General features: G+C 42.4%; 2 protein-coding genes across 2 annotated transcripts; both read left to right on the top strand.

Moving 5' to 3' along the window:
- Nucleotides 1-2,050: 2,050 nt before the first annotated feature.
- Nucleotides 2,051-8,639, top strand: gclm (glutamate-cysteine ligase, modifier subunit). The gene is made up of 7 exons (XM_063466273.1): nt 2,051-2,406; nt 4,181-4,243; nt 5,047-5,131; nt 5,486-5,542; nt 5,637-5,839; nt 5,983-6,097; nt 6,598-8,639. The coding sequence occupies exons 1-7, from the start codon at nt 2,266-2,268 to the stop codon at nt 6,765-6,767; spliced, it is 834 nt and encodes a 277-aa protein (XP_063322343.1). The 5' UTR covers nt 2,051-2,265; the 3' UTR covers nt 6,768-8,639.
- Nucleotides 8,640-9,352: 713 nt separating this feature from the next.
- Nucleotides 9,353-18,427, top strand: dnttip2 (deoxynucleotidyltransferase, terminal, interacting protein 2). Its single transcript, XM_063465947.1, has 7 exons — nt 9,353-9,462; nt 11,383-13,403; nt 14,894-15,032; nt 15,253-15,348; nt 15,497-15,661; nt 15,828-15,937; nt 16,968-18,427. The coding sequence occupies exons 1-7, from the start codon at nt 9,388-9,390 to the stop codon at nt 17,062-17,064; spliced, it is 2,703 nt and encodes a 900-aa protein (XP_063322017.1). The 5' UTR covers nt 9,353-9,387; the 3' UTR covers nt 17,065-18,427.
- Nucleotides 18,428-18,471: the final 44 nt, after the last annotated feature.

Below are 18,471 nucleotides of genomic sequence, written 5' to 3'. Positions count from 1 at the left end.
TCTTTTGAGGCAAGAACCAGACCATTGCTTCCACCGTTGTGTCGATCCTGGATTATGGTCATGTTATTTACATGTATTTGCATGCATCTTCAGAATGTTTACATTCTGTCTATCATGGAGCACGGAGATTTATTACAAACCTTAAAACTCTGACGCACCACTGTATGTTGTATGCTTAGGTCGATGGTTTGCTTTGTCATTTCATAGACTCTCTCAACCACTGCTGTGTTCTTATTTATAAAGCTATTCTTGCTAGATCGCATCCTACTTACAGAAAAATGTGGGAAGTTATTGTCTTAGGTTCCCAGACCTATAACTTCTGTCTGTTCCAAAGATTCACAATGAATTTAGAAAAAGCATTAGGAGAATTCGAATGCAATTGCAACTGTTTCCCTCTGGAAACAGCTCCAAAGTTAACAAAACACTTAAGGAACTGATCTCACTAAATGAATTCAAGGTGATTGTGAATGACTTTGACTGTAGAGGTTTTGTCTGAACGTGATTCACTTATTTCTTTGGCCCAATGCGATGATGTTTATTGATGTTTCAGAGTTCATAGCCACTGAGGTTCACAAACTTTGGTTGTTTTTGTGTTGTATTTGCTTATCGGCTGTATTTTAGTGTTGTTACTTTGCATATTTTTTTATTGCCTGTGTGTGTGTGGGTGTGTATGTTCTAGGTTGTGCAACTCTGTTGGCTGTACTTCTGTCTTTCTTGGTCAGGGCGTTCTTGAGAAAGAGACTTTTAAATCTTTAAAGAATCATAGTTTCCTGGTTAAATAAAGGATAAATAAAACAAAAAACAAGTGAAAACAAAAACTCTAAACTAAACTTAATTAAAAACTAATTAGAAAATACAAAATCATAGAAACTATTAACTAAAGCTGTTACCTATAAAAAGTCAAAAGTATTAGAAAATAAATTGGAATTAAATGCATGCAAGTTTAAATAAAGCATAGCGACATTATACACAGTGGTGTCAGTTAATTAGGTACATCTCTTTAATGCACATATATAATCAGTCAATCAGATGGCAGCAAATCAGTACATTTAAGAATGTTGATGAGATGACCTGCTAAACTGAGCATGAGAATGGGGAACCAAGATGATTTAAGTGACTTTGGCATCGTTGTTTTATGAGTATTTATTAAACTAATGGGATTTTTCCACACAACCATCTCTAGGGTTTTACAGAGAATGATCCCCAAAATACAAAAATATCAAGTAAAGTTCTCTGGGGGAAGATGCTTTCTTGATGCAAGAGGTCAAAGGAGAATGACCAGACCGCTTTGGGCTGATGGGAAAGCAACTCAGATAACCACTCATTAAAACGAAGGTATGCAGAAGAGCATCTCTGAATGCACGGCATGTCAAACCTGGAAGCAGATGGGCAACATGAGCAGAAGATCACAACGGGTTCCACCCCTGTCACCTAAGAACGAGAAACTGAGGCCACAGTTTGCACAGGCTCACCTGTGCAAATTGGCACTCTTTTGTTGGTGCATTGTTTACACACCACAGTCTACCTGAGTGTTGTTGCTGAGAATGTCCATCCCTTCATGACTGCAGTGTACCCATCTTCTGATGGCTGCCTCCAGAAGGATAACAGTCCATGTTACAAAGTTTAGGTCATCTCAAACTGGTTTCTTGAACATGGCAATGACTCACATGACCTCCACAGTCACTATATCTCAATCCAATAGAGCACTTTTGGGATTTGGTGGAACAGGAGATTCTCACTGTGGATGTTCAGTCAACAAATCTGCAGCAACTGTGTGATGTTATCATGTGAATATCCACCAAAATGTCTTAGAACTATTTCCAGCACCTTGCTGAATTCACGCCACAAAGAATTAAGCCGGGCTCTGAAGGCAAATGGGTAAATGCCAATACTGTGTCAATAACCTTGTTAGTAATGTTGAGACACCGCCATCCAGTGGTGGGACTTGTTCGGTGCAAGAATCCGCTCCATGAATCCAGTGCGGTGCGCTGGATGTCACTCCATGTTGTTATCCGGACCAGCTCTCTCAATCCACCGCCGCCGCTATGTGGGCGTGACACACCGGCTTACGAGTAACAACCAAACCAGCTAGTCAGCGCTGAATGCAAGTCATCCTGACCACACATTTTGACAGTGCCGGTGGGGGTCTATGCTGCAGTGTGCTTGTCCAGCAGTCAGTGACGGAGTGACAATACTACTGATGTCACATTTCACCGCAGCCAACTAAACAGTTTAGCAGCTTGTTAGCCTAGCGTCCGAGAGCACATGGATTCTCAAAACACTACCAACACCAACACTGAGGCGAAGATGCTGCTGAGCCACGCGAAGACCTTCAGGCTCCACACCGGGAATCTGGTCAACCGAAGTCGCCTGAAAAAGAAGTGTCCGGGGTCTCCCAGCGAGGAGGTAAAACATAACGAGACGGTTGGAAACGGCAGTGTCATGTAGCTCGTTAGCTTAGCGCCTAGCTAATTATTCAACCTGATATTGATACCGACGAGTGGTAACTAATAGGCCTGGGTAAGGTTACACATAGAGCTTATATGAAGAGAAATATGACTGAAATACATTCAAAACTATGCATTTCATATCCCATCCGTCCATATTTAGACGCATATGTGGGCTAAAGTGGTGTAGCTCATCAGTTTCACTTTAATTTTACTAGTATATTAAAGGTTCGTAGTGTAACCAACTTTACGATCCAGCCTAAGGTGAAAAGTTTACAGACACGAGGTTGTGAAAACCACTGTAAATACAGACCCGAGAGCTTCAAACAGGTGTTTTACCCGCAGGTGATGTGATTCACTGACAGCCTGAAATGTGACAACAAAACCAGCACGTACAGTGTGCTCTACTCTCATAAAATGCTCATGTGTCAGTAATAAATATATTGATACAGCGGTTTATTGGTTTATGAGTCATTCACGGCTTAACAATGAATAGAACATGTCAGAGCTAATAGTTACATAACTGTCTAAACATAAACTACTAATCTTCACTTTTGTTGAAGCTGTAACTGTTTAAACATTTTGTTTAATAAAATCCTTTGTCAGCATTTTGATTTAGTAGTTGAAAGTTGAATAGTTGGTGAACTGAATTGTTTACAGTGTTATATAAAGGCAGGACTGCTGGGAGGGTTTGGTTTCGACTTGTTTCTGATTCAGCACAGCATTCATTCATTAAATCCTTAAAAATAAAGACATGGCTTGCAGTTTTCTTGGCTATAGTTTGGGTGTAACTTGCCCTAAAGTGGGACTTGTAGTCTTTTTTTTATCAGCCATAGCATAGTGGGCAGGTTGTTGTTTTGTTTGTTTTTTTGCAAATGGTGTGCAGAGCGGTGCATGTTGAATAGTGTAATAAGACGACTTTCTCCGTCCTGTATGTGTGTTTCTTCGTGAAGTGTGATCCTGCGTTTGTCTTCTGTAGTCAGAATTGTGTTTAAGGTGGTTTGGTGGCTGTCTCTATATATAAGGCAACTTTTACTGCCACATCAGGGAAAAATGAGTTATTGCAGGGTAGGGTTTTAAGGTCATTACTGAAAATGTGTTTTGGAACACGACACATGTGGCTATCTTCTCAAAAAATAGTATAGGGAGCAAAATCAATCTTTAGGAAGTAATTTTTTCGACACAATCTTTTGCAGCCCTTGCCTTGCACAACCTCTGGCCAGTGTTCAGTTATGTAATTTACTTCTGTAGGACAAATTACTACATGTGTGTTCATGTGTGGCCAACTTTGCAACCCTCTGACCACCTTAAATATGTTGTGAGCCTTTTGCCATTTGTGATATCTGACTGATATGAGCACAGTGTCAAAGCTAAGGTTATTAAAGACATTTTTCAGCAGCTACAAATCCTGTTAAACCAGTCACAGTTTGTCTTTCAAAGTCTCACAACACTAATGAACCTGTCTCACTCGTCCAATTCAAAACAACTGATGCAGCACATGCCACAAATATCTTTGTGTTAATAGGTTAACTTTTCTTTATTTAAACAAAACATTTCAGTGCACCTTAAACTGGACTGGATTGGATACCTTTAAAGTCGGTCCAGGTGATGTCATTACTTGTCATGTTTTTGGAGCAGCATATTCCAGTTGTTTGGGAGTCTGCTAATGAGCTCCAGCTGTCTGCTTGTCTCATGGTCGTTGGCCTAACCTTAAGTCTGTTTTGATGTTTCAGCTTCGAGACTGCATTCAAGCCTCGCTGAGCGAATGGATTTCCACAACGAAGCTGTCATCCAAGGTGGGAAAACTATTTCAGCTTTCTAATTAACTCCAATATATAAACCAGTTTGTCAGAGAGTTTGTGCCTTTAGGTAATACACAGCTGCGATAGTCAGACCTGCAGTAGGTGAATGTCTCACTGTCAGTCAGATGGATTCCAGTGCTTGGGAAAGTAAAATAACGCAGTAGATGTAGATGGACATCAAAGAAATTCTCTAGGCTCTAGGCTGTCATGGTGAATGTTCATGCAGTGCTGCCTGCCAAAGGCGCCATACCAAATGTGCATCTGTCTGTTAGCTTAAGGGACTGGGGGGGTGGGACGTAACCTTTTATGGAGGAGTTTTTTCCCCATTAACTTTAAAATAAATTGGAGGGCATTGGATGCAGTGTTTTTACCTTTTTATCATGGTCTCAAAATACTGAAATGAAATAAAGGAGGCTTTAGGAACTGTTGTAGTCAACCAGCTCTCCTGCCGAACTCACTCCTGCTGTGGGTATTTTTTTGCTTGGATCAGCTAATCTGCCTCGGCTTATATCACGAGGCCCACCGGACTCAGTGGGAGGTTTGAAAGAGCTGAAGTAAGAGGCCTTAAATATATCCAAATGCAAGTCTCTTCTTGCTTATGGCCACCAATAAAATCTTTCAAGTTCACGGTTCAGCACGTGAGAAAGCTCCTCACCAGTGTCACCTGTCCCTCTGTTATATTTGTACATATGTACAACATACATATATAGTAAAAACCAGGTGAGACTGGCCGTGCCACATTTCTCATGTCAGATGAGGGCTGTGATCAGACTGCTTTTCTTTACTGTCTAATGCAGGACTTGACTGACACACTGGAGTTCTCCATACCAGAGGCAACAGACGCAATCACACCTGAAGAGAGAGAGGAGTTGAAGGTTTCAGGTCAGTGTTGGTTTTCAAACCTGCCTGCTGTCCCAGCAGAGAGCTGGATCAGCCAGTTACTCGCTGACCTGTAGGTACCTCATCACCCAGCTTGGCGATTTAAGCCAAGGGTCATGGTTGACGTTTTAGTTGACATGAACTGTGATGTCACCACACCTTTTTTTTTTTTTTTTTAAATCAACACGTCCTCCTGTCAATCAGATAATATCCAAATTAAATTCCTGATTCAGATAACTAGTGGATTAATTCAGAGCATCTCCACCTAATATCTGGCTGACTGCAGAATAGAGTCAGTAGTGATAGAAGTGGCAGTCAGCGGAGGAACCACCTATTCATGCTTTGTTGTTTTCACAGTCAAGCTGTTCCTGCATGAGTCTGGTCAGTCTTCCATCAAAGACGCAGTGGAGATGGGTGAGCTTTAAGTTTCTTCAACAAAAGTAAAAAACAAAAAGCTTCTTAAATTGAACACTTGAAACCTACAGCCTTATTTGTCTGTTATCCTTAGCCTGCCAGACGCTGGCAGTGTCCCAGCTTGACTCTGTTATCATTGCTCCACCCGGGCCCTCAGACGGCCACAGCCAAAGTTTGGCCCACCTTCAGCCAGCCTGGGAGGAGCTGGAGGCTCTGGTTAGAAGCAAGCAGATCGCCGCTATTGGCACCTCTGACCTGGACAAAGATCTGCTGGAACAGCTCTATAAGTGGGCTCAGGTCAGTCGGAAGCTTTGTACATGCGAGCTTTAATCTGTCATCTCCAGTCAAAAGTGATGCTGACTTCTGATTAGGATGGCCCATGAGAACAACGATCTGTTATCTGCTACGATTCACTCATCATCTTCCTTTTCTTGGAGCAGATAAAGCCCAGCAGTAACCAGGTCAACCTGGCCTCCTGCTGCGTAATGCCTCCAGACCTGACGGCGTTTGCTAAGGAGTTTGATATCCAGCTGCTGACGCACAACGATCCCAAAGGTAAAGATGTTGACGGCTGGACATATAGTTTTTTTTTTTTTAATTGTTACTAAGTAAAACTGGAATGCAGCTAATGTTTCTATAAATGCAGCATTTATTCCAAATCAAGTTTTGTCGTAATTCAAATATTCAAACAAAATAGAACACTGAAAATTTTCTGAGCAGCTAAATCATTCCTGTAAGATTAAAAACGCATACCAGGGATGCAGGTATACCTGCAGGGTTGATAAGGTGACCCGGTAAGGCTAATCAGAGGCCTGACTTTTTAACCCAGTCTCAGGCCATTTATTGCATGTCTTCCCCCTGCTCTGTCTCCCTGCTTTGCTGTCTTCTCTCCATGTCCTTTGTCCTTGGGCTGCTCAGTGACTTTAGTGGGATGCTTGTGACTTCCCACTTTGTGTAGTATAAGCTGCATGCTGTAGTTTACAGTAAACTGTGACTGTTATTTATTTATTGAGTTTTAAACTGCTCCTTCTTTGCACTGATTTCTTTTTTTCCAGAGCTGATATCTGCAGACACGTTTCAGGAGGCGGTGCGGGCGGGAGCGCAGGACCTGAACATCGGTGACTGGAGGCTGGAGTGGGTCCTGCGCTACAACGTTATTGTCAAGAGCAGGGGCATCATCAAGTCTAAGGGCTACCTTGTCAGTGCAAAGAAGACAAGCACCTAGCACCCAAACTAGAGCGAGAGAGAGCGGGATGAAGCCATTTTCCTCCATTTTTATTCACACACATACAAAGTTACAGCTCTGAATAACGGGTGCTGTCAATCATCATGAATCATGAAGTCATTGTTTAACTTTACGGACGGGTTGCATCTTCCTCATCTGTGATTCATTCGGTTAAAGACACGCGGGTGTTCATTACCACTGTCTCCGTGAGATTTAAAGTCGGACATGAACGTGCAAAGATCAACTCCACTGTCAGCTTTGAGAGAAAAGACTGATAAATTGAGATTAACACATGGTGACTCACCATGACTAGTAAACTGACGGATCAGGTGTAAATCAACACACCAGAGGCCGCTTTAAAGATGCTGCTCGTTAAACCTCCATGACGAAGGTCTCTCAACCATACTCTGATATGAAGTGCCTCACATCTGCTCCTCCTGTTATCAACCCTGCTTTGTCTTCCCCGCGTCTGTGTGAATCATGCTTTAAATACCAGTCTGAATGAAATAAGTGTTAAAGCAAGAGAAGCGTTTATAAAAGAATAATTTCATACTCTATGTGGAAAGAGGGGAAATTATAACGTGTGGGGAGCGGGATTTTTCATGCTATATAATATTTACATTCCTTCGGTTATAAAACCGTTAATATGTGTGTGACGGTTGGGTACTCGGGTGGTGGTATGATGGGAGTCTGAATTAGACTTTAACCTGTAAAGCAGACAGACATGTGAGCACATATAACTCTGTTCTGTTATGCTCTTTTTTTTCATTTCTTTTTTTTAACCATGTACTTTTTTTAAGATGACATCAAAAATTTTACCCTCACCTCCCAATCTTGCTCATGAGATTAATCAGAAGGAGAGTATTTTAAAAGTAAATGACTTTTAAATGTGTCGTTTAAAAGCACTGGAATCTCCGTGTCGAGGAGATGTGAAAAAACTTTTGAGGAATACGTTTGTATTTGTGAATCGCAGACAGGGTCCAGCAACTCCTCGGAATTTAGTCGTACTATAAAACATGTTTAACATTAAGTGTCTCCTGTAAGTATATCATGAATTGGGTGTTGATAAAATGAAGACCTGGAATCGACGTTGGGGTGAGGGGTTTAAAAAGATTGGGCTTGTGTAAATGTTAATAAAATAAAATAATTAACACTGGTGAATAATTTCCTCCTGCAGAGTATTTGGTGTCAGTCTTCATTTGAATTGATTCGATTAAAAAAAACAGGCTTTTTGTTATGTTACGCCAGCAAGCAGTTTATGATTCAGTTAGCGTGGTTTAAACACCACAGCCTGCCTGCGTTGTTGCTGACCGCGTACATCCCTTTATGTCCTCGGTCCACCCACCCTCTGATGTCACAAAACTCAACTTCAAGCTGCTTTCTTCTATGTGATAATCAGTGAACTGAAATGATCTCCATGGTCCAATACAACAGAGCCCCTTTGTGGGAACAGGAGATCAGCATCATGGATGTGCAGCCAGCAAATCTGCCGACTGGACCCTGAGGAATTAAGGCAGCTCTGAAGGCCAAATGGGGTCCAAGCCACTAGCAACGTGTACCAAGTGTATACTTTCCTAAGTTCTGTGTAGCTAGACTTTTGCTGATACAAGACTTAATAGAGGGATCTAAAGTGGGTCAGACCAGTAAAATGAGCCTTTCTGTCAGTGAGAAGTTTAGCTGAACATTTGGCTGAAATGTTTAAATATAAAAATTTCAGCTGCTGTAGTAAAGAAAGAAATAAGTGTAAGAAATAAAGGTGTAAAATTGCAGAAAAACTTTGGCAGCTTATTTTCCTGACTGCTGTAAGTATAAAACAAAGTTTCAGTTAATTCACAGAAAATATGAAGCAATATGTTATTTATTTATAAGAATTATTAAGAATTTGTCCAGCTGGCCGGATTTGACCTCCGGGCTTTATTTTTGACACCCCTGACTTAATATGCAAGTTTGTGTTGTTTTAATAAAGAACATAGTTATTTGTACAGATTTTATGCTTTATGACACAGTTTTGGTTATTTTGTCATTTTGTGCTCCTTTATCAAAACAGAGCATGCAATTTAGGTTGTTTTGCGCCTGATTTTGAGCATTAGGCTTTTATTTCTAATAATTAATTGTCTCTTTGCGGTCTAAAACCACCTGGAAACGTTAATAGTTGCTTCAAACTGACCCACAGATGGGCCCAATTAGTGATTCTTAGCAGTTTATCAAAGGATATATTAAAATTAGGGATTGTATGTTAACTTAGTGTGACCAACCGTCCTCTATTTTTGCACTTGTTGACTTGTAAAAGCCTATATGACATTTTTTTATTTCACCATTCATTAACCTCACAGAGAAGGCATCGTTTAAATATGTTGAAGTTTTCTTTAAGCAAACAGTATTATTAAAGTTCTTCATGACTGGGCCAAGTGTCCTCTTGGTTACCCTAGTTAACTCTCACTGAGTACTTCTTCCAATACAACGATTACAATAATTATAATAATTATAATAAATAAACTACAACTCGAGAGTTAGTCGGCTGCTCTGTGATCTGCTGTTAGGCCTGTGCCTCATTTCAGTTCATTTGACTAGTCGGGTCTAGCCTTCATGCCGGAAGTGAGTAGAGTTGTGAGAGTGCAAGATGGTGGCCACCAGGAGAGGAGTGCGTGTGAGCTCCCCAGCTAAAACAGACCCGGAGCAGCGCTCTGAGGTCCAGGTACGTGTCACAGAGGGAGATTATTGGAAGCTGCAGATGTTCAGGTGTCACCTGGAGGTCCAGGTAGTGAGTTATACGCCTGGCACGTGTGTGAGAGCTGATGTGTGGATCTGCCCCAGCTTCACGTGGACTTCACCCTGTACCAGCTTGTGTTCATGTTGTGAGGGATCCGCGCAGAAAACAGAAACATGCGGACTAAATAACAGCATCTCTTAGTTTTAGTTTCTTCTCCTACTCGTGTTTTCTGTCTAACTCTCATAAAGTGCTGCTTGAGTAAATATCTCATGTTATTGTGTAAATATGACCTAAAAATCAACAGATTTCCACATAAAGTGCTAAAAGTAGATCACGAGAAGGCCCACATTAATATATTCGACTCCAGTTATATTTCTGTATAACAAAACTACGCGAACCTCAAGAAAAAGGTGGTAATGAGAAGCTATTAACTGTTTATTTATTAGCTGTTAGGTTAATATAGCTATTAGGATTTCTAACGCCACATAATGGTGGAGATGAGTTAATGCACAAATACATTGGGTCAAGTTTATTGTAGAGAATTTAAAAAGTAGGTGTAAAAACATTTTTAGTTAACTGTTAGGCTAAAAACTAAAACGAATTTAAAAAAATTCAAGTGTGTTTGTATTATTTTTACTTACTTATTCTTTTTTAAAGGTTTAGTGTGCGCAATTTCACCACTAGATGTCAGTGGACCGAGGCGTTCGATCAGCTGAATTATGTTTTTATTTATCCCTCCCAGTTTAAGTGTGTAATAATCCCGTCTATGGTGGCCGCTGTAGGACAAACAGCTCTGGCGTGTAGGCTGTCAGTCTGCTGTTTACCTCGGCTGGTATCCGTGTCTGTTTTATCTAGAGGAAGGAAACATGGATGTAGTGAAGGAGGACATGCAGAGGGTTGGCGTGATAGAGGCGGATGCTAGAGAAAGACAGCCCAATGTGTTGAAGGAAGCAGACAAAAGGAGGAGGATGACAATCTGAAAATATCACTCGTAAAATTAGTCTGGAAACTGAAAATCAAATTGAAAACAAAAATGTAAGACTAAAAATAAAAGTTAAAGGATGATAACTCTGCTATAGACTTCAGAAAAAGCTGATCAGGAAGGCAAGCATAAGGAGACGATTCACTGCTGCGCTGCTCGGGAGTGATTGATCAACAGAGATTGCTGTAAGAGCAGGGCTTGCAGTCCGTGAGGGTAGAAAGGAACTTGTATTGGCAACTGAGCAATTAAAAGCCTCTGTGTGTGTGTGGGGCAAGGCTGCAAGGTGAAAACCACAGCTCTGTAAGAAGGACAGCTCTTCCCCCACCTGCAGTCCGCTAAAGATCAGATGAACAAACTAGAAGCCTGAATGAGGTTCGATTTCTTGTTGAAGTGCTCCCTGCTGACCAGGACTTTCTGGGTGAAAAGAGAAGTGTTATGTTTGGAAAAAGGAAACGCATCAAACACCTGAACAAGAAATAACAAAGCTACGATTTTAATCTAGCATAAAGTGTTTGGAGTGGATTTAAAGGTTATGGACTCTGCATACTTGGATTTTTTGGGCAGCTCGTTCCAAAGCTTCGAGGCTTTGACTGTGAGGCATTTTCAGCCATGCCTCGGGAACAGATGAAAGGTTTCTGTCTGAGGATCTCAGGCTATGTACTGGCCGGTTTGAGACCAAGCGATCAGATGTAGAGGGAAGCCATTAAAAGCCTCTCCAGGTGTAAATTGTTCATGCCATTCATTATACAGGATTTTTTGTGACACATTAGTATTGGAAACTAGTGCATTTGTTGCAGGATATCAAGCTCTCTGTCTGAGTTATTGACAGTAAAATGTCACCAGACTTATCTTCTGCTTATCGTCTCAGCCATGTTGCTGTAAACTAGCCTTACCACTAACTGTGCCTTGCTTCTTTCACACAGGCCACTCCTTCCACTGCTCGGAGAACCAGGAGGACTACTAAGCAAGCAGAAAGTCCTACCCACGATGCCGTTCTGGAGTCCTGCAGTCAGCTTGAGCAAAGTGCTGCACAAAATTCAGATTTTCCCTCGACCACCACAAAAAAAAGATGCAGCAGAGCTTCAAGGCTTCACAGTCCGGAGCAGCCTTCCACCCCGGTGGGCTCCGTCCATGAGGCGGATGTGTCAGAGGCAGAGTCCTGCTGCTCAGTGGTGTCTGACATTGAACCGCCAGTGACGCGCACCAGGGGGAGGAGACAGACCCGCAAAGTTAACAGGGACGAGGAGGAGATATCTGAGGTGGAGTCGTGCTCATCTGCAGTGTCTGCATCAAAACGTGGCCTAAGGAGCGCGAGAAAGAAGGCTGAAAGCTCAGACGCTGCTTGTGACAAGGTGGAAGATGTCAAAGCTGTCCTGGAGCTGGAGACCGGGTCCTGCAGCTCCGTGGTGTCCGATTCCCAGAGAGCCACCAGAAGTCAAAGAAAAGCTCGTACCAGATCGTCTGCCAAACCCCAAACTGGGGAGTCTGAGCTCTCCGACGCTGACAGCTGCATTTCCAGTGTGTCAGGAGCTGATGTGTCCAAGTCCACTACTCGCAGAGCTACGAGATCCAGAAGAAAAACTAGTCCCATTCCTATGCATCTAGACGAGCCGTCAGGAAGCTCTCAGTCTCCGGCTCCAACACGTCGACAGACCAGGGCAGTGAGAGGAAAGGCTGCAGCCCCTGCAGAGCTTAGTGAACCTCCGTCTTGTGACTCTGAAGGATTTGAGTCCGGGCCTACTTACAGTTTGACCAGTCGCAGAAGTGGGAGGACCAGGTCGACAACTCTCAGAGCCATGGATTCAGACTCCGACGCTATGGATGTGCATTCCCAAGTGGGGACCCCCAGCTCCACACGAGCCAGAGGGACCCCCTGCAGCAGCCGCACAGGCTCGGGGAACAGCAGCCGGGGTGCACCGGCCTCCAGGCGCTCAGCCAAGGACTGCAGCGTCGTCGTAGAAAATGCATCAGAATCTGCCGAGGAGGGCAGCATATTCAACGATTCTAAATTAGAAAGCACGCTGATCGCTGAGGATGCAGATGAAACGGTGGTGGAAGAAGATGAGAGCCAATCGGTAGAAGATCACGAGGGTGTGAATATTATCGATCTGTCGTCCACGAAAGCGGGTAGAAAAAAGGAAACGGATTTCGCCTCTAAAGAAGATTCCCATGCATCTCCCTCAGAACCTGTGAGCGAGCCTGCAGTGGTCAGCAAAAACCAGCAGGAGGAGCCGTCTGCTGGAAATAAAGACGAGGACACTTTAGAGATGGAAGTGATGCAGGAAACAGTCCCATCACCAGAGCGGTTAAAGCCTTGCCAATCAGTTACAGAAACAACATGTGAGAGGGCCTTGGAAACCACAGAGGAGGCCAAGGAGACGCAGAAAGCTGTGGACCTCCTCCCACCTCTGCCAGATGAGTCTGTGGATGATGATGTCGTCGTAGAAAACCGGCCTAGTGTGGGGGAGGAAATGGAAGTCAGCACATCTCAGCAGGTGGTTGAGTCCATTCAGGTAACATCATATCAGCAGCACAAGGTTACAGCAGGTTCTGACTCTGAACCCAAAGACGTCATCGTGGAGAAGAGGACAGCAGTCAGTCTACTGGACAGCAGTGATGAGGAGGAGGAAGAGGAGGAGGAGGAGAGGGAAGTTTCTGAAGAGGAGGATTCGGGATACAGGGGGAAGGAGAGGAGAGGGGGAATTTGCAGCAAGTCAGAAGCTGGAGCTGCATCAGTTGAGGGACTGTTTATGATTGACAAGCGGCCGGGAGAAGACGCAGATGAACTGTACTACAAAGAGGAGCGATGGGACGAAGAGGCAAGCACGCAGAAAGGAGCTGAGGAAGAGGAGCAAGACGAGGAGTTTGTGGATGAGGCCGGCGACGAGGACGAGGACGATGACAACGATGCTAAAATCCTGTTCTCGAGCAGAAACTCTCATGTGTAAGTACATTAGAGGAATTAGAACCGTAGAGGCATGTGACAGATTAAAGGAAAAACCTGAACCCTTGGAATCTGTGGTTTGGGCCCACCGCAATGGTCACTTGAATCAAGGCAAATGGTTTTGTAGTGCTCATCTTTATCCTGTAATGAAACATTTTTATCCAGATGGGAGTGGTCTATTCAAGGAAAGCAATGCCTCCATCTACAGGGCAAGAGGGGTCATTTCATAGTTTGATAATAATCAAAATACCAAATACATTAGAATATTTTGGTAACCATTTAGCTCAGGGGTTTCCAACTCCAGGCCTCAGGGCCGGTGTCCTGCAGGTTTTAGATCTCACCCTGGGTCAACACACCTGAATCAAATGATTAGTTTATTACCAGGCCTCTGGAGAACTTCAAGACATGTTGAGGAGGTCATTTAGCCATTTGAATCAGCTGTGATGGATTAAGGACACATCTAATGCCTGCAGGACACCGGCCCTGAGGCCTGGAGTTGGACACCACCGATGTAGATGATTATCAGATTTAAAAAATGTAGATGTGTAGGTACACTTTATTTCATTAAATGGTTTGAAAGTTTCAGTTCAATGTTATTTATACAGCACCAAATCACAATAACAGTCACCTCAAGGCGCTTTATATTGTAAGGTGAAAAGAGAAGAGAGAAAAAAAACCCCAACAATCATATGACCCTCCATGAGCAAGCACTTTGGCGACAGTGGGAAGGAAAAACTCCTTTCTAACAGGAAGAAACCTCCGGCAGAACCAATTTTGAGCAATACTTTATTGAAAACAGTCGTTTGACACTTCAGAAAGGACAACTTTTTTTACCGTCTTCTCTGATGAGAAGATCGATTCCACACAGTAAATGTAACGCTGGGTAGCTTAGCATAGAGACTCGAAACAAGAGAAATTATTAGCTTGGGGAAAAATCCGCACCAGTACCTCTACTACATTATATTACTGTTGCCAGGTATCATTGATAATGATAGCGCTGATGAAGAAATTCAGCACCAACCTGAAGCACAAACCAAAATTAACTTTTAAAAAAAAAAAAATATCAAGCCTAAATAATGTCCTAAAACCTCAGAGCTCTGTGGTGTTTAAAAACTTTTAGGTACAATAATGTTAGGGGCTATTTGCAGCTGCGCATTGAGACACATTTGGTGTTATATGCTATCTGGCAGCATGCACTGTGTATGTGGGACTGTCAATATATAACATTTATTATAAACAATCATGTATTCGTACAACGGGGCGGCGCTTTTAGGTGTTTTATTATTTGAGGACAACAGTGTATCTGCAGCACAGCTGAATATGTTTGCATCATCGTTTTGGGTTTAATCTTTTCGTGAGGTTAGCATGCAGACGGTGGAGCCACGGTGTTCAGACACATCGTTAGATTTTATTATACCTGTGCAGAGGTGAGAAATGAGACACGACTGCTCGTCCTGAGGAATTTTTTTTCCTGTGCCTATTAATTTCAGGAAAGAGTTGTCCAGCCGTATTGACCCCGGCCTCAAAGTGAAGGAGCTCGGGGGTTTATACATCAGTTTTGATGGCAGCAAATCAAAGCCTGTCTCCAGTTCACTGCAAAAACTAAAGGAAAAGAAGATCCAAGATGAGGTAAATAAGCGATTGATTTTTTTCTTTCCCCCCTCTTCTTGAAGGTGATCTGTGGTGTAGAATGAATAATGAACTCCAAAGCTATGCAAGGGCGATGAGGTGGCGCTATTAAAGGTTTCTCTACAGTTCTCACTGACTTTGACCTTTTTATCTTGGAGCAGTGGAGTGTTCTGACAGTTCAGTTGTTTTTCAGAGTTGTGGTTTGTGTTGATGTCCGCAGGTGATGAAGAAGAGTGTGATTGGACCAGACTTTGAAAAGAAGGATTCTGTGCCGCCATACAGTGAATCCAAACATGCCCAAAAGCTGAAACGCAGAGTAAGTTTAAAAATAATTGCTTTGATTGGTCGATTCTAGATTTATTCTCTGCATTTGTGCAGTCACTTATGACACATACCTAAAAGAGTAAACAGTAGTCATCACAAATGTTGTTTCTTAGCAGTCTGCATCACTTTTCTTTCCCCAGGCAGAGAGGGAGAAATCAACAGGAGATGGTTGGTTTAACATGAAGGCCCCGGAGATCACTCAGGAGCTGAAAGGAGACCTCCAAGTGCTGAAGATGAGAGCATCCTTGGATCCTAAGAGGTTCTACAAGAAGAACGACAGAGATGGCTTTCCCAAATACTTCCAGGTCGGTGGAACTGTCCTCCTGCTTCTTAGTTCTTTACATTTGTGGTTATCAATATTGATTTTGTAAAAGTTGGTTAACTTTGTTTTTATAGTCCAGAGCACTCAGGGAATACACTATCAATATCAGTGTGTGTACTGAGTGTGATGTTTTCCTGTGTGTGTTGCAGGTTGGTACAGTGGTGGACAACGCTGCTGACTTCTATCATTCCCGTATCCCTAAGAAGGAGAGGAAGAGAACCATTGTGGAGGAGCTGCTCGCTGATGCAGAGTTCAGACAGTAAGTGGGCACCTGCAGTGGGTGTGGTTTTATTATGAGACATCTCCCCTTCCACCCTCTACCTCCACTGGGCATGTAGACTTGGAAATACTCACTCAAAAATTAACAGAAATTATATTTTTTTTCAGTCACTTTAAATTATATATGGTTAAGAGCATAAAAGGAACCACAATGCCACCACTATGTCAGCCGACAAATTATTGTAGACATTTAGTTTGTACATCCTGCTCAGGTGTAGTTGGAAAAGTAAAATTTAAAAGGGTTTGTCCGTGTGGGTCTGCATTCACATCACGATCCAGATCACGGTAGTCTTAAGCACTTGAGCTAACGGCAACTAGACTTCTTTTTAAGTTTCTAGATGTTTCACGTCATCCAAAAGGCTCTTCGCTTCTGACAGGTGATGAAATATTTCACTTCTAGTGAGGTTGTCATGTTCCAGATAGTCCTGAGTCGTTAACCTACCCCGTCGTCATCTGAGTCGTTAGTCACATGAGACAACATGTGAATTGTTGAGGAGCAAAGGTCATTTACATCCGCCTGGAACAACCATCGTTGAACTAATGTGGAGGCCTAAGCTACGTGTAACGCAGTACTGAGATCCCTTCTCAGGCAATTTAACTCCCACTCACACCTTGACCTACCTGAATGACACATGTCAGGGTGGGGCAGTGTCCACCTTCAAGGGAACCACACTACCAGTTAAATACGTAGCGCTTCCATTAGCTGTTAGAACCTCACAGGTGAAATGCTTTTTTTGAACGAGGTGACTTCTTATTCACGCTTACCAAGATAAGCATGAAACGCAGGACTAAATATTTCTGTCCACCACAAATAACTACAGACATTTACAACACATGTCTGTTCCAGTTCTTCATTTCTGAGGCGTAGAATTATCTGACTTGTACATTTAGTGATCTTTACCTTTGCTACGGCAGAGAAATAAAACTAATTTACAGGCCACAGTTTACAGTTTGTTGTTAGTGGATACAAAAAGACAAACATTAAATACAAAATTTCCTTCTCTTCCCAGGAAAAACAAAAAGAGGTACCAGCATGTTATGGCAGAGAAAGCAGCACAGGAAGCTGGCAAGAAGAACAAGAAGAAGAAGAAATTCCATAAGAAGTAAATCTGAAGACTTGATGTGATGAACAGTGACTCTGACGGGCGTTTCTCTCATTTAGAAATGAAGCTCTTCAATACAAAATGGCTTTTTGAAGCGTAAAGCATTTTTAATGTTTTGGAAATTAAACACTCATTCATGACACTTCGGATAGACTGTTTACATGTGTATACATCAAGAGGCTGGCTGTATAAAACACACAGTCCCAGACAAGTTGATTCAGTAAGAACAATATTTTAAAACATCCTTGTATAGTCCTCATTAAATATGGTGTACATGCTCATATTTACATCTGAACTTTTAGTTTTATCAATTCAAGTGTAAATGCTTTGCTGCACAGCAATCAGTCCCACTAAAATACACAGCATGAACAATTAAAAAAAAAAAAAAAATCATGGTGCGATTCATTAATTTTCTAAGAGCTCGTGATCTGAAACAAAACTTTGGGGTTGTCAAAATGTTCTTTGCTGAAATTTTGGTGTTAAACTTATTGCTCCTGTGCGTTTTAGAGCGTGACCTGATGTCGACGGCCTCTGTAATACTGAAAAATCAGGGTTAACCCTGAAGTTACCTTAGCATGGTTAAATCCCTCCACTTACAAGCCTCTGTAAAGTCGTGCAGCTATATGTTGCATCATGTTAACAACAACCACTCCCAAAAACAGCTGTTGAAGAACCAAAACTGCGTTGTTATCTGCTGTAGTTCCAGCTAAGGATTCACAAGGTGAAAAGAGCCTCCACGCTCTGACAGCAGAATAAAATACCTCTGTGTCACATGACCTCCGTGTCAGTAGCACAGAAACATTACACACACTTCAGATGTTTCGGTGTAAGGCTGTGAAAGCGAATGCCTTAATTTTTTCATTAAAGCTAAATCTCTTTGTGTCTGCTGTGCTTTCATTCAGGATTACCTTTGTTCCTCCTCACTCTCCCTCTCAAATCTCTGCAGTCTCTTGTAGCTCTTGGATCCCAACAGTGGCTCTTGGCTACCGTCTTGTCTCTTCTTTGTGTTGCAAGAGATGAGCCCTTAACAGCTGCAGCTTACATCCACTATGTCACTTCCCACGCGCGCACACGCACATAAACTGTAGCTTCTTTATACCTGAGCCAATTTCACACACAGCTTTAGAGAAATTAGGCGATGTCTCACTTTGGTTACACCATCAGGTTTTTTCTTTTAAAAAAAAAAGAAAAAAAAAGAGCCCAGCTGATAGGTGGGAGTGAAGTGGTGCTTCGATGCTTTTGAACGTAACCTCTGCACCAACAAAAGCAAATCAGCACATGTGTATATCTGTGACAGGTTAACGTGTTAGTGCCTGTATGTACAAAACTGGTAGCCTGCAGAACCTCTGTTTTTAAATATGACTGTGATATGTGCATTATAAGTTACTGCTCTAATAATTAAAACTCTTGA

The sequence above is a fragment of the Pelmatolapia mariae genome, linkage group LG23 (assembly GCF_036321145.2).
Source record: "Pelmatolapia mariae isolate MD_Pm_ZW linkage group LG23, Pm_UMD_F_2, whole genome shotgun sequence".
Classification (NCBI taxonomy): domain Eukaryota; kingdom Metazoa; phylum Chordata; class Actinopteri; order Cichliformes; family Cichlidae; genus Pelmatolapia; species Pelmatolapia mariae.
The sequence above is the reverse complement of the archived record's forward strand: the minus strand, read 5'-3'. Positions and strand labels throughout refer to the sequence as shown.